This window comes from Notamacropus eugenii, chromosome 6, assembly GCF_028372415.1.
Source record: "Notamacropus eugenii isolate mMacEug1 chromosome 6, mMacEug1.pri_v2, whole genome shotgun sequence".
Taxonomy (NCBI): Eukaryota; Metazoa; Chordata; class Mammalia; order Diprotodontia; family Macropodidae; genus Notamacropus; species Notamacropus eugenii.
In genome coordinates, this window is record NC_092877.1 from 102,549,335 (window position 1) to 102,573,048 (window position 23,714).

The window sequence follows — 23,714 nt, forward strand, 5'->3', positions numbered from 1 at the left end:
GCTTCTAGGGGCTCAATAGCATTACCTATTTTCAAATATGTATGGACATACACACAAACAGATGCACATATATACTATGCAAAATGATGGCTATTATATACAAGAATCATTTTCAAAGTTCAAAATAATTTAAATAAATTATAATCATACTTCACATTTAATTATAAAATTGCATTTTCTGGAATATTAACCCTAAAACTTGATCCTGTCATTAATTATATTAAATGAAACACATTTTTTAAAAAAGTCAGAAAACTTTACCTGCTGCATTGTGCTTATGGTATTCAATAATTTCAGGAATCGAATTAAATGCATGTTTTTCTGCTAGATAGTACTTCTTTGGAGATGTGGTTGTTTCCTTTATATGGTAGTGTCTAAATCCTGATGAACCTTCCCTAAAATAAAATTTTTAAAAAGAATTCATCTTTACCAGTACTGACTTACAAATTTTATAACTTATTCTTGAAGCAGTTCATGAAAAAGATCAATGTACATCTAAAAGAAGATTTGGCTCTTGGGCTTGGACAAGGACTTGGAATAATTACAAATAAAATATTATCTCGCTATAATGTGTATGCATGCTGAGAGTCCTTCAAAATGTCCTTTAGATGTATCCTGATCTGTTTCCTGGAAAGTGCATAATGTATTAAATGCACCTTTCACATGACTGCCTGATATCCAGAACATGTGTAAATGGAGAATACAAGAAGCAGTCACTAAGACTTAAGATGGGCTTCTTAGGAGCAGGCCATGTCAAATTAATCTCATTTTTTTGTATTTTTGAAAAACAGACTGGTAGATCAAGGGAATGCCCTGGATAGTCCATATCTGGATTAGAATGAGGCATCTGACAAAGTCTCTCACAATATCCTCGTGCAAAATACAGAGAAAAGATCAGCTGGATAGTGCTAGCTGAATCTGAAACAAGATGACTATCTAGACCGAAAAAGTATTGATTAAGGGATCACTGTCAATCTGGAGGAGGTTCTCCAGTGAAATATTCAGAGATTCTCTGTTCTGCACTTTTTAAAATCAAGTACATGGATTAGGGCATATATGGCAAGTTTATCCAATTTGTAAATGACATGGAATTAGGATATCTAGCTAACCCACTGAAAGAGAGAATTGGGATCCAAAGATACTTTGAAAGGCTATAAAGATTAACATAATTTTATAAAATGAATTTTAACTGTAATAAATACAAAGTCCTATACTTGGGTTCAAAGAATCAACTACCTAAGTACAGGATGTGGAGGCACAACTAGACAGCAATTCACATGCAAAAGAATGCAGTTTACTGGTAAACAGTAACTTAATAGGAGTAATGACATGATGGCCATTAAAACTAGTAAAAAAGCCTTCATGGAGACATGAGAGCTACAGGAATAAATTACTGAAATTATGAATCCACATAGGACTCATATTAGCGCCAAAAAACTAGATTTTAAAAATATTTATATAAAAGGTATATCTGAATTTTGTGACTCTAGTAGTCAACAAAAGAAATTCAAATAATCTCTAGATAAAGGTTGAATGACTTACCCTCCAAATTTGGTATAAAGGGAGACTGTGTACAGGCCTGGTTGGCTGGAGTCCCTCACTATGAAACCACCTTCTTTATCCTAAAATTCAAACACAAAGCATGTTTTATGTGCCATAAATTATAATTCATGCCATAAAAAATGAAATAGATCAAATATCTTGGCATTTTTTTCAGTCCCAGTATTTTACACTGGACCTGCTTATCTTTTAATACCACTTCCTCCCAGGCCTATTCCATCTCTCCCTACTTCCTCTTCCTGTTGTTCTCCATATCAAACCTAGGAGAGGTCACAAAACATTTACAGAAACTGCCATTACATTTCTCACAACTGGAAATTCCCATGAAATCAAACCTGTTCTTATTTTCTTTAAGTCCTATCTGAGTATACAAGGAACTCATAAAAAATTTCTTCTGTAATATTTCATTTTCACTTCCTATATTCTCTCTTTTAATTACATCTTTGGATCTTAATTCAATATGACTTTGTGCTCATATGGCAATGTTCCAAGTTCCTCTCTTTAAGAAAAAAGGACATTCCTCAATTTTCAGGAAAGCAAATGGTTAGCAACATTATTTCCACATATGGGGAAAAAGGGGCACAGTAAGCCAGTGTTCTAGAACACTTAAAATAAAAACCACGGACATCAGGATAATCTGCCTGAATAAGTGAAGTGAAATTCCCCAGTGGATTCCTAGCCAAAAAGCAAAAAAGTATAACTCAAGTATTAAGAGCAAAAGGCATAACCCGTGCCCCAAAACAACTTGTCTCCCAATAAAAATCCACTTCTAGAAATTAAGACTACGTTTCAAATGCAAAAGTCCACAGAATATTGACAAACAGGCAGATTTCATTCTTACTTATTCACAGTTAAAGATAATATGACAATCTCGTATTCCCCAGGTGAAGCCCTAATCATACCTTGACTCCTTTGGTGATCTCAGCTATAAGAGCTTTAATAAGTTCTATGCAAATGATTCCCGAATCTAGCTAGTCCCAGGCTCTCTCCTAAAATCCAGTCCTGCAACATCAACTACCTTCTGTCCAGCTTTACCAGGACGTCCCTCAAAATCTATCCTTCTTCCAAACTTTCCTATTTTTAAGGGCAAAACCCCACATTCACAATCCATCAATAGCTATTATTTAGTTTGTGTCATATTAGTTATTTAATTTGTGCTATAGTTAGACTATATAAACACAGTCAGGTCTAACACCCTCAGTTCTCAGGTGCTAAAAATTGAAGTCTAGAAGGGCTAAGCAATATATTCTAAGTCTAGCTTTTATACATACACATACACATGTTTTAAAGGATAAAGCTGCTACTTATCCTAATGCTCTTAAATTAAATGAGATAGCATAACAAATTAAAAAGTCAGGGAGGTATAGATTCTTTTCTACTAACCAGTTCTGAAAAACATTTTTGTATATAAACTTTTATATATAAAAATATTTTATGTATAAATGTTTATAATCAATAAAACTATAATAAAATACTTCGTTATGATGCAATAATATTTCATATAAATATATTTATAATATTCTTATAACTATATTAAATATATCTATGAAATTTTTTCAGAGCTGGTTTAATGAAAACGAACCTGTCTCCCTGACTCTTTTTAATTTGCTATGCTACCTCATTTAATTTAAGAGCATCAGGATAACTAGCAGATTTATCCTTAAGACATCTATATCTATATCTATATATCTATATATATTTATAAAAAATGAAACTTTTTTCACCTCACTAATTATCACAAGTATAAAAATGGCACCACATACTATTAATGTAAATCACTTATTTAAAAAAAAAAAGATTACAGTTCCAAGAAGGGAGAAAAAGATGACTCAGTTCAACACTGAACTGTGTGTAGCAATAAAGAGCAAGAAAGAAATAGAATGAACAGTGAACATCAGTATCTATCTCTCTCATGTCTATGGTAAAAACAGTAACTATTTTGGTACCAAAATAACACAATCACTTACTTCACTTTTAAGGAGCTGCTCTGCCTTACTCCTATTCATATTTCGACAATACCATCTGCAAAAAAGAGAAATGAAAAGGTTTAAAATTCACAATTTTAAAGGCCTAATCAAATATACTCCATCCCATGCTGGGAACCTCATTTTAGGTACTGTGACTCTAGATACTGTAATACTAGACAGGACTAAATGTCTCTCATTATTCAAGAAAGGAAGTGATTTAAAAAAATGTTTTTGGAGGTAAGGATTTCTCGAGGGTACAGCCAAATGACTCTCATTCAGATCAATCTACTCCATAACCTTTCCCTTTCACCCCTTCCCAACCTCTTGCCTACAGCCCTCCCACAGTACCAGAGCCCTAAGACCACAGAAACAAAGAGCACTTAGACCAGAAGCTACCTGGGAAGAGTCTGTAGTTTTTATAGTGATTATAAAGTTCCTATCATTTTAATTCATCACTTTCATTAATACCAACCACCTTGCAAATATTTGTCACAAATCACTGGGCTACAAAAATTCTACTTGGTCCATGTGAGACTGGCTGCTGTCTTCACATTCATCATACTGGCTGCTGGGTCACTCCCCTCCTCCCCTCGGCCCCTGTCACTTCTCCGAATCATTCCAGCTCTTCCGTTACTTCCCATATCACTAAAGGAAAAGCTCCAGCAAAATACCTAAAGTTTCTTCTCAAATACTTATTTTCCAAATGGTGAGTTTAGAAGACAGCATAGAGCCTATAAGACTTATCTGAAGTAACACAGGGTTAAGAAAACAGAAATAAAAGAAAAATAGACTACAACTGTGGAAATAATAAAAATAGGAAAAAAAACCCCACACAAGTAATACACAGAAAAGAAGTTTAGAAAGGAACAAAGACATTAAAAGGATTCTGTTACTACCTTGTTAAAATTACTACCATTAGTATTGGTCCAGACCCATGATTTCATTAGAATAGGGATTAGCACCTTGTCTCTAATTTATAGTCCTAGAGCCTGGGGCCACAAGAGATCAAATGACACGTCAAGGGCCTCGTAACTACAACACGTCAGAGGCAGGACTTGAAGCCAGACCTTCCTGTCTTCAAAGACAGTTCTCTCTCTACTATTATACCACCCCGACTCTCTAAAGTTAATATGGACTAATAAATCGTTAACAGAAACACATGCCAGATTTGTCTTTTGCTCTTCTTTGTGCACTGGATGTGCAGACTACTTAGATGGGTGTTTGGAATAATAATGATAATGATGATGACAATTATAATTATAGTAACATCGTAATAATACCCAAATCCAGAAGAAAAAAGTTAGGCATCCCAATTATGAAGCCAACTCCCTGCAGACCACGGGTACTCTTCTAGCTTCCTGGTTGTTGTCATGTATCTTTCTAAGCCCTGAAGATCCCTCTGAAGTCACAGAAGTTTGGGACTAACCCTATCCCAGGGAAGGAGGTGGGTTTTGCTACCTCGGAAGCAGGAGTCAGAGACCTTGAGCCATGCCAAGCGATCCATGGAAGGACAACCCTCTGCTTGCTGAAATAACCTCTGTGCCAAATCTCCAAGCTCTGCCAAAATCCTCTCTTCTTGACAACCCCTCCTTTATACATCATCAAGGGAAGAAGGGTCACGTATGTCCCAGGATATCCACATATATCCCTCTTAGTGCCAGATGTACGTATCCTAGGTTTAAAGTCGTTTACATATTGTGATGTTATGAATAGTGATGCTAAAAGTAAATCCATTCTCCAACTATCTCACTTACCATCCTGCCTGAAATTCTACCATTAAAGATTCATTCCTTTGGGAATTCCTTTCTTTTGGGTTAAAATTTCAGAAATTTCCTATTAAAATACAAATACGCCTGGATATTATGGCAAGCTATTACCTGTCACCCAGACAGTAGAGACCTATACCAAGCTCTGAGACATGGTGAGGCACACATGTACTACATGCCCTAAGTTCTTACTCTCTTTCTGGAAAGTTCCTCCCTCTGAAGTTCAAGACTGACTATATAGGAGAGCCTTTGCATCCTCACTTACAAACTAGAATGCTCCCCCATATTCTCCTTCAGAGTACAGAAATCTCACTGAAGGGAGAGAGAGAAAGAAGGAGAACAACCAATAGGTTCCTCAGTTGTGAATCACTGCCCCAGCAACATCCAGCACCACCCAGCTGGCACAGCCTACAGCGTACCTCAAAGTTCAGAATACTGGTTTCCAAGATGAACGCATAGCTGATGTGGGCTTCTGATAATCCTGAGTATTCCTGTAATATGCCTTCTCTAAAACTGCAACTGTGAGCACCACCTGTGGACACTTGTACCTTTCGAGATGATATGAATCTGCCACTGTGTAAACCAGCATAAACAGCTTAAAGTGAATTCGATTACCAGATTACTTAATCATCTAACAAGGACTCAGGAGATTTGAGTTTTCCTTTTTCTTTTTTTGTTTGGAGAAGGGGAAAAATGAAGAAAGGTTTCAAGGCACGGGACCTACCCTAGGGAAGAAGTCATGTGAGGGATCACCTGGCTGGGGTTTCAATTCCAGTCAATCTAATTCAGGATTAGTGTCCATGAAACCTGGTTTTTGTTCAATTTTGATAACTCCACTTAAATATAATTAGCTTCTTTTATAATCTTATGTATTTTATTTTGTGCATTTAAAAACTTATTCTGAAAAGAGATCCATAAGTTTCACCAGGCTGTCAAAGGAGTGCATTGTGTAAAAAAGGCTAAAAATCTTTCTAATCCTGTTCTAAACAAATGCATGCAATGGTCAGGCACTGTGTTAGGTGGCTGGGGGGGGGGGGGCAGAAGGGGCAACATAAAGACATTATACACTGTAAGGGGAATAGAGATGGCATAGGAAAAGCAAGGGACACAAAAGGGAAGTAGAAGACAGCCAAAGATAAACTTTGCCCAGGGTTGACTTTGCCCATGAAATGACCCTTTCACACTCTAAGTCCTAACCCTCTTTTTGCTTGGGGTACCTTCCTCTTACCCCATTCTCTCACTGCCCGTATATCTTGTGATGACAACCCTGCCCAACTCAATTCATATTCAGTTCTATTAATAAATGTTAATCATTTAAATAAGCATGACCCAGTGGTCTCAACCTAGGACAAAACACTTAATCTCTCTAGGCCTCTGTTTCCTTCCTTTGTAGAACAAGGGGATGGGGGGAGGGGAAGAACTGGACTGGAGGACTCTCCAACTCCACATCCTCGATATGAGGAATTGCAAGGGAGCACGAAAAACACTGGAGATAGAGATAAAAAGAAAAAACTAAACCTTGCCTCAGGGTCACACTGTACTTTGGGGCAGAATGGGAACAAGGAGAAAGTAAAAGTTATTGGAGAAAAAGGACAGTAACAGCTGATGGGGGGAAGGTCAGGAGAGGTTTAGCACATGGAAGGGACACCTGCCCTGAATCATGAGGGAAGATAAAGATTCTAAGAGGCAGATACAAGAAAGATATTGTAGCATCCCCTCAGTGTGACTTCCTTCCTCTGGCCCTTGACTTCGCTAGCTGGGCCCTGGATGGACAGACCCTCAGAGACCACCAGATGGAAGTGAATAGCAATCCCTAGATCTACTCTACTTCTTCCAAACTCCAGACTAAAAGCAATATGGCTCCTGTCCATCAGATGGTCAGAGAATGGGTTATTCTTAGTCCTGGGTAAATTGGAAGCAGAATAGGTGAGACCCAGAGACCAGGGAACAGAGCTAGTGGATAAGGTGGCTGTTTGACCTTCCAAGTAAGATTCCCTTCAAGAACAACATGATGTGACAGGGTACCAAGCAGCAGAGAAGAGCTCTCTTCCTGCCAGGCCCAAGGTTAACCTTTGATCCTTCAACTTCTCATTTGGATTCAAATGCTGTGAATGAATGAATGACATCTCCACTTTCTGGATGGCCACAGAATGGTTCCTGGCACCAAGTTCTACAGAGAAGCAACTCACTGAGTCATGTGTAGATGTAGAGGATGTAAAATATCATCAAATGCTCAATTTTTGCCTACATAAATGTATTGAGTCATGACAATAGACTGCTAACTAGCATCTACAATTCTTGCCTGGAACTAAATGAGCCACAAGGGAGGGGCCTCAAACAAATCAAGTTCCTATATTCTGATGGACAGTCAGATGACCTTAGGATCATAAATTTAGAGTAGAAGAGACCCCTGAATTCATCCAACTCTCAATGTAAAGTCAAGAAAACTTGAGGTTAACTACTAGAGAGACTAACTTGCCCAGGATTACACAAATAATTACGACAGCTGGATGGTGCCAATAATACGTAGAGGGCTAGGCCTGGAGTCAAGAAGACTCATTGGGGGCGGAGCCAAGATGGCGGAGTAGAAAGACGCACATACACATAGCTCCGAACCCACAACCCACAGAATGGCTAGAGGGGACCAACTCACGGTGAATTCTGCACCCAGAGGCCATGGAATATTGGAGCGAGGGAGATTTCTGTTCCGGAGAGACCTGCAAACCTCTCGCGGGGGGTCCTTCGCGCTGCGGACTGGGCGCCAGGACTGGGAGCAGAGGGCAGCTGTGCAGCGGCCGTGACACCGTGAGGAAAAGATCCGAGCGGGCTACGGGGATGGGATCTCCAGCGGCCACGCGGGTCCCTCCACCCACAGAGGGACCTGCAAACCTCTCGCAAAAGGTCCATCGTGCTGCAGACGCGGAGCCCAGCCCAGACCTGCGGCGGCCGCGGCTCCGAGAGGTACAGACCCGAGCAGGCTTCAGGGACGGGATCTCCAGCAGCCGCACAAGTCCCTCCACCCACAGGTGACGGGGGTCGGTGAGAGAGTCTCTTTGGCAGGTCGAGAGGGGAGTGGGGTACCCCCATGATTCGGCCCCCCCCAGGAGGTAGAAACTGAGAGGCGGCTGCAGACAGGGGCTCCCTAAGCGGGCAGGAGCCTGGATCCATTGTGGAAGGTCTGTGCATAAACCCCCTGAGGGAACTGAGCCTGAGAGGTAGCCCTGCCCTGACCTGACCATCTGAACTTAATTCTCACACTGAATAGCAGCCCTGCCCCCACCAAAAGCCCTAAGGCGGGAAGCAGCATTTGAATCTCAGTCCCCAAACGCTGGCTGGGAGGACCAGGAGGCGAGGTGGGTATGAGGAGAATATTCAGAGGTCAAGTCACTGGCTGGGGAGAAAGCCCAGAAAAGGGAAAAGAAATAAAACTATTGAAGGCTACTTTCTTGGAGAACAGACATTTCCTCCCTTCCTTTCTGATGAGGAAGAACAATGCTTACCATCAGGCAAACACACAGAAATCAAGGATTCTGTGTCCCAGCCCACCCAATGGGCTCAGGCCATGGAAGAGCTCAAAAAGAATTTTGAAAATCAAGTTAGAGAGGTGGAGGAAAAACTGGGAAGAGAAATGAGAGGGATGAAAGAGAAGCATGAAAAGCAGATCAGCTCCCTGCTAAAGGAGACCCAAAAAAATGTTGAAGAAATTAACACCTTGAAAACTAGCCTAACTCAATTGGCAAAAGAGGTTCAAAAAGCCAATGAGGAGAAGAATGCTTTCAAAAGCAGAATTAGCCAAATGGAAAAGGAGATTCAAAAGCTCACTGAACAAAATAGTTCTTTCAAAACTAGAATGGCACAGATGGACGCTAAGGACTTTGTGAGAAAGACAGATATCACAGAACATAGCGAGAAGATTGGAAAAATGGAAGATAATGTGAAATATCTTATTGGAAAAACAACTGACCTGGAAAATAGATTCAGGAGAGACAATGTAAAAATTCTGGGACTACCTGAAAACCATGATCAAAAGAAGAGCCTAGACATCATCTTCCATGAAATTATCAAGGAAAACTGCCCTGAGATTCTAGAACCAGAGGGCAAAATAAATATTCAAGGAATCCACAGAACACCGCATGAAAGAGATACAAAAAGAGAAACTCCTAGGAACATAGTGGCCAAATTCCAGAATTCCCAGGTGAAAGAGAAAATATTGCAAGCAGCTAGAAAGAAACAATTCAAGTATTGTGGAAATACAATCAGGATAACACAAGATCTAGCACCCTCTACATTAAGGGATCGAAGGGAATGGAATAGGATATTCCAGAAGTCAAAGGAACTAGGACTAAAACCAAGAATCACCTACCCAGCAAAACTGAGTATAATACTTCAGGAGAAAAAATGGTCTTTCAATGAAATAGAGGATTTTCAAATTTTCTTGATGAAAAGACCAGAGCTGAAAAGAAAATTTGACTTTCAAACACAAGAATGAAGAGAACCATGAAAAGGTGAACAGCAAAGAGAAGTCATAAGGGACTTACTAAAGTTGAACTGTTTACATTCCTACATGGAAAGACAATATTTGTAACTCTTGAAACATTTCAGTATCTGGGTACTGGGTGGGAGTACACACACACACATGCACACACGCACACATACATAGAGACAGAGTGCACAGAGTGAATTGAAGAGGATGGGATCATATCTTAAAAAAAAAAATGAAATCAAGCAGTGAGAGAGAAATATATATATATATATTTTTTTGCTTTTTAAATTTTATTTCAGTTCAATATTTCTTAATTAAACATGCTACTGAAAAGAGAGATTTAGAAATGGAGGGGGAAACCTTTTTTTTTTTTTAATGTTGAACAATCACTGCCATATAATTGTGATTTTATCCCCCCGACCTACCCCCCACTCCCCCCCTCCCTCCCCACGACTGCATACAGTTCTGTATAGATTCTACATATACTTTCCTATTGAGTATATTTTCACTATAGTCATGCTATGTAGTCAGACTAAGATAAATGAAAGAAATCGTATAACAAATCAGAACATGATACACAAACACATACACATAATGAGAGAGAAATACTGGGAGGAGAAAGGGAGAAATTGAATGGGGCAAATTATCTCTCATAAAAGAGGCAAGCAAAAGACTTATTAGTGGAGGGATAAAGAGGGGAGGTGAGAGAAAAACATGAGGTCTACTCTCATCACATTCCACTAAAGGAAAGAATAAAATGCACACTCATTTTGATAGGAAAACCTATCTCACAATACAGAAGAGTGGGGGACAAGGGCACAAGCAGGGTGGGGGGGAGTATAGAGGGGAGGGCATGGGGAGGAGAATGCAATCTGAGGTCGACACTCATGGGGAGGGACAGGATCATAAGAGAATAGAAGTAATGGGGGACAGGATAGGATGGAGGGAAATATAGTTAGTCCTATACAACACAACTAGTATGGAAATCATTTGCAAAACTACATAGATTTGGCCTATATTGAATTGCTTGTCTTCCAAAGGGAAGGGGTGGAGAGGGAGGGAGCTAAAGAAGTTGGAACTCAAAGTGTTAGGATCAACTGTAATGTTCTTACCACTAGGAAATAAGAAATACAGGTCAAGGGGTAAAGAAAGCTATCTGGCCCTACAGGACAAAAGAGAAGACGGAGACAAGGGCAGAGAGGGAGGATAGAAGAGAGAGCAGATTGGTCACAGGAGCAATTAGAATACTTGGGTTTGGGGGGGGGAGGGGATAAAAGGGGAGAAAATTTGTACCCCAAAATTTTGTGAAAATAAATGTTAAAAGTTAAATTACAAAAAAAAAAAAAAGAAGACTCATCTTCCTGAATTCAAATCTGGCCTCAGAAACTTCCTAGCTGTGTGACCCCAGGTGACTCTTAACCTTGTTTGTCTCAGTTTCCTCATTTTTAAGATGAGCTGGAGAAGGAAATGGCAAACTACTCTTTGCCAAGAAAACCCCAAATTGGGTCACAAAGAGATGAACATGACTGAAAGATGACTCAACACACAAATAGTTAAAGGGCAAAGGTAGAATTTGAACTTAAATCATCTGACTCCCAATAGCACATTTTCTATAGCACCATGTTGACTTTTAGATTCCAAGCACCAACACTTCAGTGGTCCAAGATTCTTCCTACTGCCTCATTGTTAATACAGGTTGTCAAGCTTAAAGTTTAAAATTGCACGAAGACATTTAGGCCTCTCTATGTAGGGAGTCTACCCCTTCAGGAGAACAGGATTTTAGAACTGAAAGGAACCTTTGAATTCACCTATTCTCTTGCCTCCTCCATTTTACCAATGAGGAGACCACTGTTCAGAAAAGTGAAATGGCTTACCAAGATTCACGAAGTCTATGACCTCTATGTCTCCATGTTCCTCCTAGTGTCCAGAATCATTACCCAGGTCTCTGGGTCACACCATTTCAAAATTCCAGCTCTTGCTGTCTTCTACAATTATGACAGTTTAGTTCTTACTCTCCCTGTACTTACTACAACACAGCAGTGACTCCACTTGGCTCTGTAATAAAGTATTCTACCACCTTGGTTCAGTTTTATTTTTCATTTTAAAAAATGTTACTAGATGGTAGAGACAGGAATAACTGTGAAGAGGATATAAAAACTCATAAAATGAATGAGTGAAACTTCAGCAGACAGTTATAGAGTGGCCAATGGGACTGCAGTCTGAACCCACATGTATATTACACTGAAAACAGGCTACTTTGTGCAACATAGGTACTCCAATAATGGAAGAAAAGACTATACTACATAACCAGTTATAGCATAACTTTTGGATTTCTTTTCCTAGAACTGTTTTCGATTGACCCCACTGTATGCCTATGTGTATGTAATTACACACAACAATGCCTTGAGGGAGGGAAGGAGAGATGGTGGGGGTGAGGGAGAGGGAGAAAAAGAGAGAGAGGAAGAGAGAGGAGGAGGGAGAAAGTGGGAAAGGCAGAGGGAGAGAGGAAGAAGAAGAGGAAGAGAGAATGGGAGGAGAGAGGGAGAGGGAGAAAAAATGGGAAAGGTAGAGAGAGGGGGGAAGGAGGGAGGGAGAAAGTGGGAAAGGCAGAGGGAGAGAGGAAAAAGAAGAGGAAGAGAGAATGGGAGGAGAGAGGGAGAGGGAGAAAAAAATGGGAAAGGTAGAGAGAGGGGGGAAGGAGGGAGGGAGAGGGACAAAGAGAAAAGAGGGAGAAATATAAAGAGAGAAAGAAAGAGAAACAGAGAGGGAGATGATCTATTTTTCTTGGGCATGAAAATATTTACTTACTCATATTGATCTAAGTTGCTCAATTTCTTCCCTGTAACATAGTTGCTTGGAATGTATCCTTCACTCCTAGAAATAAACATTGGGTATTAATAGGCAGGGGAAAAATTCTCTCCTCTGACACCCCAATTCCCACTAGCATAATTCAGGAGGAGCCCTAAGCATCACTGAGTTGGGAGGCTGGTAATGACCTGCTGGAAAGCTAGATGCTAAGCAGCAGTGAATGGCTTGGACCAGGCAGAGGGGCTCTTTTCACATACACAGCAGTTCAGAATATAAGTAGGGAGAGTATCATTGAGGCAGAGTTTGTGGGAAAGAACCCTAGTGCCCTCCAGATCAAATCTGTTCATGTAACTCAACCTTTCTCATTTTCTTAGGAAGTCTAAATTGTATTTTATAAGTTCTCATTAGTTTAACTTCTCACTAGTTTCAAGCTTGATTTTAAATTAATAAGAAAAGATTAAATAATGAAATTAAAGGGAATGAGGGGAGTTTAATGTGAAAAATCTAAGCTTAAATTCTCCCTTAATATTTGAAAGCACTTAGCGGAGTTCCTACAACACAAGTGCTATATACAAATGCTTATTTCCTTTCCCTTCCTCTTCCCTCACTCTTCCCTTAGGAAAAGAAATTACAGATCACACTTCTTTAAAAGGATGAATGAGGCAGATACCTAAGTAAAAGTATTCTTATAGAAAGGCACAATTAACTGACAACATAACCACACCATAAATATATCTATATAAATATATAACTGAAGTAACATGTGACTTCAAAAATATCTCATTACTTTAGGGACACATTCTGTCCATTTTTCATACAATATTCCTTCAAAAGAACATGTTAGAAAGAAAGTTCATTTACCCATACTTATCTCTTGCTCTCCACCAATGAACATCATTTTTTTCCAGTATAATATATTCTTGGCCTCTCTCTAGTCTGAGATCATGTGTTTCTGTTGCTTGGAAATCATACATTGCTACAACTATTTCTTCATTCTTATCTTCTTCAGGTGGAAGAGGAGGAGGAGGTCTTCGCTTTAAAAAAAAGAAAAAAAAGGAGATAAAAATCTCTTCTGCCCAAGGCAAGCACAAAGTTTTGACTAGCTAATTCCTTGCATCATTAGACCTTGAAATATTAAATGGTCCAGATTTGTAAGTAGAAACATGAGTTTTGCCTAATTTTATCAGGATGTATATCATCCCAGGTTGGAGCTTGGTAATTAAAGAGAACACCAAGGTTTCAGAAAGGAGAGAGAAGCTGCATAATGGCACCATTTCACAGAAAGAGCGAAGTCAGAAGCAGATGGGAAGACAAGGATAGTTTGAGAAGAGTTGAAGGTATCAGTAAGACACCTGCATAGCGATGACCTGTTGACAACTTAAGACATGGGTTTTGAAATTAGAAAGAGGCAAGGCTGGAAATACAGATTGGGGAGAAACATGCATAGAGTTGATGGCTGAACTCGGTCACGAGAATAAATGAGACTGCCAAGAGACAAGATGTAAAAAAGAGTCAACAAGATGGCTGAGAACAGAACTTTGGGGAACACATACCTTATCCAGTAAAGAAGAGGACAAGAAGCCGTGGAAATGGAGGAGCAGTTAGACAGGCAGTAGAACCAAGGGAAAATGGTGTCTCTGTAGCCATGGGAGAAGAGATACCCAGAAAACAGGAAGAAAACAATACCAAATGCATCCAGAAAGGTCAAGCAGAATAAAGGCTGAAAAAATCCTGAATTATGGTTTTAAAATATTATTATCAAGGAGAAGAGATGGTCACATGTTTGCTCACTGATAGCTCTCCTTTCATGAAACAATGATTCTGAGGAAACAGCTGTAATACTGATAAAGAGAATATGCTTACCCAATTTTAATCATCTATCTTACTCCTTATCTCATCCTCTACAGCAGCTACCTCTTCCCTCTTGATGCTTCCCAGCTGAAGCGTCAGCTGACGATCTTGCTGCTTTGCTGAAAAACCTGATGCTATTTGATGACTTCCTTCTTCACTCATTCTCATCTCCTAACTTCCTTCTCCTTTCCCCCAGTCTTTAACAATGACTCCAACAAAGACCTTTTCTTTACTAAGGTCAACCCCTTTCTACATATGCCCTTGAACTATCCTTTCTCACTGTCTCCGGCAAATCTAATTTTTGATCATCTTCCTTTTCTCCCATCTTCTATTTCTCCCTTTCAACTAGTTCCTTCCTTATTGTATTCAAACATGACCAAGTCTCCCCCATGCTTTAAATTTTCACTAGATCCTGCCATCCCCTCAAGCTATCATCTTGTATCTCTCAAGTTCCTTGAAAAAGTTGTCTGCATTCGCTGTCGCCATATCTTCATCCTCTCATTTGCTGCTCAACCCTTTACAATCTTGCATTTGACCTCACCATTCAAATGAAACTGTTCTCTCCAAAGTTGTTAGTGATCCCTGAATTGCCAATGCGATGGTCTTCTTTGAGTCCTAATCTTTCTCTACCAATTCATTTGACACTGTTACCCATCCTCTCCTGGATACTCTTTCCTCTCCAGGTTCTCATGCCATGCTTTTTCCATGTCTTCCTTCTGTCTGATCACTCCTTCTCTGTCTCATTTCCATGGAGATGACTCCCAGACCCAGCCTATTTACATTCCAGAGTGTTAGTCCTACATTGTCAATTGCCTATTGGATATATCTACGTCCAAAAGGCATCTTAACCTCTACCCAACTAAAACTGATCTTTCCCTCTAAACCTTCCCCTCTTCCAAACATCCCTATTTATGTCAAAGGCACCATCATGCTTTCAGCATCTCAGGTTTGTAATCCTGACATTATCTTCAACTATTCATTCTCCATTACCACACATATTATCAGTGGCCAGATCTTATAATTTCTACCTTTATAAACTTCATAACAACCTTTACATCTGACTCCTCTCTACTCACACATCTACCACTTTAGTTAAGATCTTAATCATCTCTTTCCTAGATTATTACAACAACCTCCTAACTGGTCTCTCTGGCTCAATTTTTTCTTCATTCTCATCCATTCTATACAATTCTGCCAATCTAATTTTACTTAAGGGCAAATATGACCATGTGACTCCCTTATTCAATTATCTCCAATGGCTTTCTATTGCCTCTAGGATAAAACATAAAATCTTCTGTTTAACATTCAAAGCTCAGCACTACCTAGCCACAGGGGGCAGCTAGGTGGTGCAGTGGATAGAGCACCACTGCAGGAGTCAGAAGGACCTGAGTTCAAATCTCACCTCAGACACTTGACACTCACTAGCTGTATGACCTTGAACAAGTCACTTAGCCCCAACTGCCTCATCCTGGGTCATCTCCAGTCCTGATGAATATCTGGTCACTGGATTCAGATGGCTCTGGAGGAGAAGTGAGGCTGGTGACCTGCACAGCCCTCCCTCACTCAAAACAAAAGTCAAGTGCAAGTCATGTCATTATTTCTCTGATGATATGGTCTTCTTCAGCAACGAAGGATGAACACACACACACCTAGCCACAACCTACCTATTTAGCATCAATGGGCATTACTCTCTCTCCTTCACTTTACAATTTAGCCAAATTGTCCTTCTCTCTGTTCTTCCCTACAACACTCCATGTGTTATCTTTGTGCCTTTACAAAGGAAGGCCCTCCCATGCCTGGAATGCACCCTTCATTACCTTTACCATATAGAGACCCCCCTTCATCTTTTAGGGTACAGCAGAGTTACCATCTTCTTCAAGAAGCCTTTCCTGATTCCTCTAAGCTGCCCATGCCCTCCCTCTCATAGCCCTTCCTATTGAACTGTAGAATGTAAACTCCTTATGACTAGAGGTCATTTAATTCTTTGCATTTGCATCTGCATTGTCTAGTATGGTTCTGGCATTTTTGTTGTTGTTGAGTCATTTCAGCCATAACTGACTCTCTGTGACTTCTTAGCAAAAATACCAAAGTAGTCTGCCATTTCCTTCTCTAGCTCTTTCTACATATGACAAAACTAAGGCAAACAGAGTTAAGTGCCTTGTCCAGGGTCATGCAGCTAGTAAGTGTGTGAGGTCAGATTTTGACTCAGGAAATTGAGTCTTCTTGACTTTAGGCTCAGCACTCTATCCACTGTGCTGTCTTGCTGCCCCGCCTGGCACACAGAAGATACTTAACCAATGCTTTTTTAATCAAATAACTGATTAAATAAGAACTGATTGTTTAACTGGTTAAATTGTTGATTAAATTGGTTAATTATTGATTAAGCTACAGACCCTTCAATAAATTAAAGCTTCCCTACCTTATTTTTTTCTGGTGCTGGAGGTAGTACTTTCTTTATACCTGAAAAACACAAACAAAACAAGTGGGTCAGGTTCACAACGAAACCAATAATCAATAAGAGAAAATGAGAGTCCAACATGATTCAGTTTCCAGCGTACATACAGCACAAATAATTCATAGGAAAATGAATATACTCAGAAAAACATACTCTACTGATTCACAGGGAGAAGTGAGAAATATACATTCTAGACTTCACAAAACATTGAACAAATGGTATCACTGACACCTTGGGCCAGAGGTGGGGAAACTGTGGCCTTGAGGCCACAGGTGACCTTCAAGGTCCTCTAGTGCAGCCCTTTAACTGAATCTAAGTTTTACAGAACAAATCCTTTCGTTATGGGAATTTGTTCTGTGAAATTTGGATTCAGTCAAAGGGCCACACTTCCTGGAGGCTGTCCATAAGATACTTAATGTAATATAAATAAATACAGACAGGCCCTGAAGAACTGAGGTGCCATGATTCCTAGTATCTTGGGGTTGGAAGGGACCTCTAGAGAGTTCACCTAATCCAGCTTCCAAAGCAGTTCGGAAATCCCTTCTTCAGTGTCCCCTGGCAGATGGCTATTTAGTTTTTACTCAGATACTGACAGTAACAGGAGTTTACTACTTCCTGGGGACACTGAATCCATTATTAAATAACTCAAATTAATTGACCAAGCATGTTGTATAGTTTCAGGAACGATTAGGAGGTCAGATGAGAAGATCAATATAATAAACCTGACCACTTTAGATATTTAACAGTATTAGCACCAGCTAATCCCTAAAACTGCTTATTCTGAAGGCATCCTATCATTCGTAGAAGACCTTATTTAGTGCACACAGCTGACAGACTCAATTAAGTTTTCCTTGTTCCTTTGCAAAAACCAATATAGCAATTCCAACTTATTCATAAGCCTGTAGCTCTTTTAATTCAAAACAAATCCTACCCTTGCCAAAAAAAACCCCACACACTTAAACTGTGTAATAATTCACAGTGAGATTCATTAATTAAGGAAAAATTTTTGTTGCATTTATTACAATGCAGTCCTAACGTTTTTAGGTGAACACTAGACCAACAGCAAAAATGCATAGAACATGATATCCAAATTTAGATAAATCTGCAGTCAAGTTTAGGGCTTAATACAACATGATTTTTTGGTTGCTTTTTTTTTTTTTTAACATTGGTACAGTTTTTATTTTTATTTTATTTTTATTCTTTTTTATTCATTTTTTTAATGTTCTACAATCACTACCATAAAACTTAGATTTTTACCCTTCCACACCTACCCTCCTCCTCCCCCCTCCCTCCCCAAGACAGCATACAATTCTATATATAATCTACACATACTTTCCTATTGAATACGTTTTCACTATAGTTATGCTATGTAGACGAACTAAAATAAATGGAAGAAATCATATAACAAATCAAAACATAATACACACACACACACACACACACAAACATGATCTGCTACATTCTGTGAATGAATTCCATAGTTCTTTCTCTGAATGTGGTAGGCATTTTGCCTTAGAAAACCATTGGGAATTTTTTTTTTTTTAAAGTTCTTGCGTTATTACAAAGTTCCAAGTCTACCAGAAAAAACTCTCGCACGCTGTGGTCGTTGCTGTGCACAGAGTTCTCCTGGTTCTGTTCCTTTCGCTGAGCATCAGATCATATAAGTCTTTTCAGGCCTCCCTGAAGTCCTCCTGTTCATTATTTCTTATGGAGCAATAGTACTCCATTACATTCATATACCATAATTTATTCAACCATTCCCCAAGTGATGGGCATCCCCTTGATTTCCAGTTTTTGGCAACTACAAAGAGTGCTGCTATAAATATTTTTGTACATGTGGGACCCTTTCCCATTTTTATGATCTCTTGGGGATACAACATGCTCTTAACTACAAATCTGAACAGCACCTATTTGGTAGAAAATTAATAAAAGTTAAGGTGACAAAAAAACCATTACTTGTGATGATACATCATCAGGCAGAAACTGTACCTGACTGCATATCAAGAGAGTTGATTCTTGTGCACGCATATATGAGTGAGGTCATACAATGGAAAGCCCTCCCCCAAGATCAATTGTTTCAGTTTCTTAAGATGGACTTAGTTATGATAATTTTTCATCAATTGAGTAAAATATATCAACAGCAGGCTACTAGAAAGCAAGCAATTCAAACTGAGAATGACATCTAGTACTTTCCTGATCCTCCAAAACAAATATTAATGATAATTAAAAGAAAGAAAAACAATACTCACTACTCTCAAAGAGATTATATTTTTCACATCCAGGTGCTAACTTTTCTGTTTGTCTACAACACTGATAGCTTCCATCTGCCCAGAGTCTGGGATGGTATTTGACCATTAGGTTGTTGTTGTGCTTGATTTCTGAAATTCAAAGGAACACCTATTATTAGTAGAGACAATGAACCAAAATAATAATTCATAAATGATACTTTAGATTATATTATTTGTTCCTTTGATATAATATTTATTATGAAAGTTCCATGATAAATAATTTAGGCTAATGTGGTCCACATAATACAGTAAAGTTGCCCAGTCTTCTTCCTTTTCCTTTATGAACAAAAAAATCTTTGTTAACGTATCTGATGTTTGCTGCACCTTATGGTATGACAAGAAAAACATAATGCTCCATGGAAGGGATTATGGGAGTTCATGCAAGTTAAGCTATTTCCATTTTTAAACATTTTATGACAAACTAATTATTTCACACCACTGATTTACTGGATTTCTATACTGTATGGTCCTATGTTAGGAGACAGAGCAGTTTTCTATGGAATATCAGTTCCTGCTTATAAGTCTAGTACAGGAAATAAGACTGTCAACATCTTTAATAATAATACAATTGTCCTCTAAAGGGAAGTGAAATAAGAACAAAAGAGAGAGACGGACAAAGTACTGAGAAATTTAAGAAGGGAAAGGTCACTTTCGCTGCAGGTATCAAGGAAAGGCTTCATGGAGGAAAAGCCACCTGAAGTGACCACTTTGGAAAAGAATTTTGACAGAAAGATATAGGAGAAGAAAAGGGAAATTCATTTCAGTTACACTAGGCTGATGAATAGATGCGCTGAATAAGTACATGCAAGGATCACACGATCATTAATAATATTTGTCACAGCTAGTTCATATTTACATATTATTTAAACATTTATAATGTATTTTATATTCATTATACTATGTGGCCCCCACAATAACCCTGTAGAATAGGTGCCCCGTATTACAAAAGAGGAAACTGAAGTAGAGAGATGAAGTGACTAGGATCACACATCAAGTAAGTGACTGAGTCAGAACATGACCCCAGATTTTCATGATGCCACACTCCATCATGTCAAGGTATACCCTTGGAAGGGAGTGCCCTGGGGCTACAACAAAAAGCATATGAAGATGTGTAACGTAAGAAAAGTCTGGAAATGGTAGGACAAAGTTAGGAAATGAAAGACCAACAATGCCAAGATCAGGAACTTATGTATTATTAGACAGAAAATGGAGTAAAGCAGTGACATGACAAAAGCAGACCCTTAAGAAGTCTGGGTTATATAGTGTGAAAAAACAGAATGCGAAGGAGACAGACTGAAAGACTAGGAAGCCATTAAAACAGGGAGAATGGGAGGGGGAATGGGAAAGGAATCAGCCTTGATATAATATCTACTTTGTAATAGGCACTGTTCTAAGTGCTTTATACACCACAGAATTAAAAAGACACAAAAGAAGAGCAAGGAAACATGTACATGGCATGAAACTTTGCAGAAAGAGGACCGATTAAGGTTGGGGAAATCAGCTCACCTGGTTTCACCTAGACAAAGTCAGATGTTCTGTATCAGTCTGGTACCAATAGATGTATGTACAAGGATGGTGATGTCACAAAACTACATAATGTCAAAATTATGGCTTGTCCTAAGTAATTAACACATCACTATAATTCTCATAATCAGCAGGGTTGTGTTCTCATCATGTCAGTAGGTCTATCCTCTCATTTGCAACTATAAATGTGAATGGCTGAATAGAAATGTTGATGGTATTTTTGTTTTAATTGAGACATGTCCTTCCCCTTAAATATCTATGTTTATATATTTTTTTTACCTTCCTTTAAGCTTTTTACCCATCGATCTCTGCTTTGTGCACTGGGAGCAAAAATGTAAAGTGTAGTCAAATCGTGGACAACCTGAAATGAAAAGAAAGATGAACCCAGTAAGAACTATTCATATATAACTATTTTGCTTTCTTAAGAGGCTTATTAAAGCTTATTTCAGATCCAAAGCACTTCGATCCCTTCCTTATATAAGTACACTTACTTCCTCCTTCCTTCCTAAAATGAAAATATATTTTAAAGGTCCTTATAATAAAAGGAAAAAATATTAAAATACAAGTGAGAGAAATGCACAAATCCCAGCTGCTTCTATCACCCTGATGCCTTGAAAATGTCCTTGGATCCAACAGGTGAATTTTCAGAATTTTTCCTTTGGCATCCTCCTTCAATGTCTCACATGGCATGGAGATGACTTTGGATTCTTGAAATCTATGCAGGGGAGAGTAAATTCTGACATGGCAGGCCTCACATCAATCTGGAAAGGCTCTGAGAAAGGACCTAGTGGGATAGCTTTCTGTAAAAACCAGTCTAAAAATGTTCAGAGGATCATCACAAGGCTAGCTACGAAGTGATGAATTTTTTAATCATGAAAACTCTTGGAGAATGTCCTAAGGAATAAAAGGATTGTCACCCATACTAATGAAACCATGAATCCTTGAAACAGGGATGTATTAGGATGCTTCATCATCCTTAAATTATGTTCTATAGTTTCCTGTTAAAAGTGTATTTAAGGGCTTTAAAAAATTTCCATCAAGAGAAGAGAAAATGGGAGGAGGAGCCAAGATGGCGGAGTAGAAAGATACACATATGCTAGCTCCGAACCCACAGCCCATAAAATACCTGTAAAAAAGAACTCCCAACAAATTTTGGAGCAGCAGAAGCCACAGAACAATGGAGTGGAGGAGATTTCTGTTTCAGAGGGCCCTGAAAAACCAAAGCGAAAGGTCCCTCGCAGACCCAGACCAGAGCCCAGACCTGCCTTGACCGCACAGCACCAAGAGGAGCAGATCTCAGCAGGCTTCAGGGACAGAATCTCCAGCGGCCACGCAGGTCCCTCCACCCACAGGCACCAAAGATCAGAGAGAGTCTCTCTGGCTGGCCGAGAGGAGACCAGGTTGACCCCATAACTCAGGACCTCTTGGGAGGCAGCAGTGGAGGCAGCAGCAGAGGTAGCAGCAGACAAGGGCTCCCAAAGCAGGCAGGAACTCGGATCCATTGTTGAAGGTCTCTGTGTAAAGCCCTGAGGGAACTGAGCACCGTGTGGCAGCCCTGCCCCCACCCGAGTACCTGAACTTAATCTTACACTGAATAGCAGCCCTGCCCCCATTGAAAGCCCTGAAGATGGGAAGCAGCATTTGAATCTCAGACCCCAAGCACTAGCTGGGCAGACCTGGAGGCGTGGTGGGTGTGGAGAAGACACCCAGAAAAGGGGGAAAAAAAATAAGAGCATAGAAGGTTACTTTCTTGGGGAACAGATATCTCCTCTCTTCCTTTTGGATGAGGAAGAACAATGCTTACCATCAGGGAAAGACACAGAAGTCAAGGCTTCTGTATCCCAAACATCCAAAATAAATATTCAACGGGCTCAGGCCATGCAAGAGCTCAAAAAGGATTTTGAAAATCAAGTAAGAGAGGTGGAGGAAAAACTGGGAAGAGAAATGAGAGAGATGAAAGAAAAGCATGAAAAGCAGGTCAACACCTTGCTAAAGGAGACCCAAAAAAATGCTGAAGAAAATAACACCTTGAAAAATAGGCTAACTCAACTGGCAAAAGAGGTTCAAAAAGCCAATGAGGAGAAGAACGCTTTCAAAAGCAGAATTAGCCAAATGGAAAAGGAGGTTCAAAAGCTCACTGAAGAAAATAGTTCTTTCAAAATTAGAATGGAACAGATGGAGGCTAATGACTTTATGAGAAACCAAGAAATCACAAAACAAAACCAAAAGAATGGAAAAATGGAAGATAATGTGAAATATCTCATTGGAAAAACAACTGACCTGGAAAATAGATCCAGGAGAGACAATTTAAAAATTAGGGGACTACCTGAAAGCCATGATCAAAAAAAGAGCCTAGATATCATCTTTCATGAAATTATCAAGGAAAACTGCCCTGAGATTCAAGAACCAGAGGGCAAAATAAGTATTCAAGGAATCCACCAATCACCGCCTGAAAGACATCCAAAAAGAGAAACTCCTAGGAACATTGTGGCCAAATTCCAGAGTTCCCTGGTCAAGGAGAAAATACTGCAAGCAGCTAGAAAGAAGCAATTCAAGTACTGTGGAAATATAATCAGGATAACACAAGATCTAGCAGCTTCTACATTAAGGGATCGAAGGGCATGGAATAGGATATTCCAGAAGTCAAAGGAACTAGGACTAAAACCAAGAATCACCTACCCAGCAAAACTGAGTATAATACTTCAGGGGAAAAATTGGTCTTTCAATGAAATAGAGGACTTTCAAGCACTCTTGATGACAAGACCAGAGCTGAAAAGAAAATTTGACTTTCAAACACAAGAATGAAGAGAAGCATGAAAAGGTAAACAGCAAAGAGAAGTCATAAGGGACTTACTAAAGTTGAACTGTTTACATTCCTACATGGAAAGACAATATTTGTAACTCTTGAAACTTTTCAGTATCTGGGTAGTGGGTGGGATTACACACACACACACACACACACACACACACACACAGAAACAGAGAGCATAGAGTGAATTGAATAGGATGGAA

General features: G+C 39.3%; 1 protein-coding gene across 5 annotated transcripts in view; it reads right to left on the reverse strand.

Moving 5' to 3' along the window:
- TEC (tec protein tyrosine kinase) overlaps nucleotides 1-23,714 on the reverse strand; it is a 125,297-nt gene that overhangs the window by 20,601 nt on the left and 80,982 nt on the right. For all 5 annotated transcript variants that reach the window (XM_072620704.1, XM_072620702.1, XM_072620700.1 and 2 more), the window contains 8 exons: nucleotides 20,982-21,063; nucleotides 19,140-19,268; nucleotides 16,855-16,895; nucleotides 13,446-13,618; nucleotides 12,585-12,650; nucleotides 3,528-3,582; nucleotides 1,543-1,622; nucleotides 262-395 (listed from right to left, as the gene is read on the reverse strand). In XM_072620704.1, coding sequence (XP_072476805.1) covers nucleotides 262-395; nucleotides 1,543-1,622; nucleotides 3,528-3,582; nucleotides 12,585-12,650; nucleotides 13,446-13,618; nucleotides 16,855-16,895; nucleotides 19,140-19,268; nucleotides 20,982-21,063 — 760 coding nt within the window. The remainder of the gene's footprint in view (nucleotides 1-261; nucleotides 396-1,542; nucleotides 1,623-3,527; nucleotides 3,583-12,584; nucleotides 12,651-13,445; nucleotides 13,619-16,854; nucleotides 16,896-19,139; nucleotides 19,269-20,981; nucleotides 21,064-23,714) is intronic.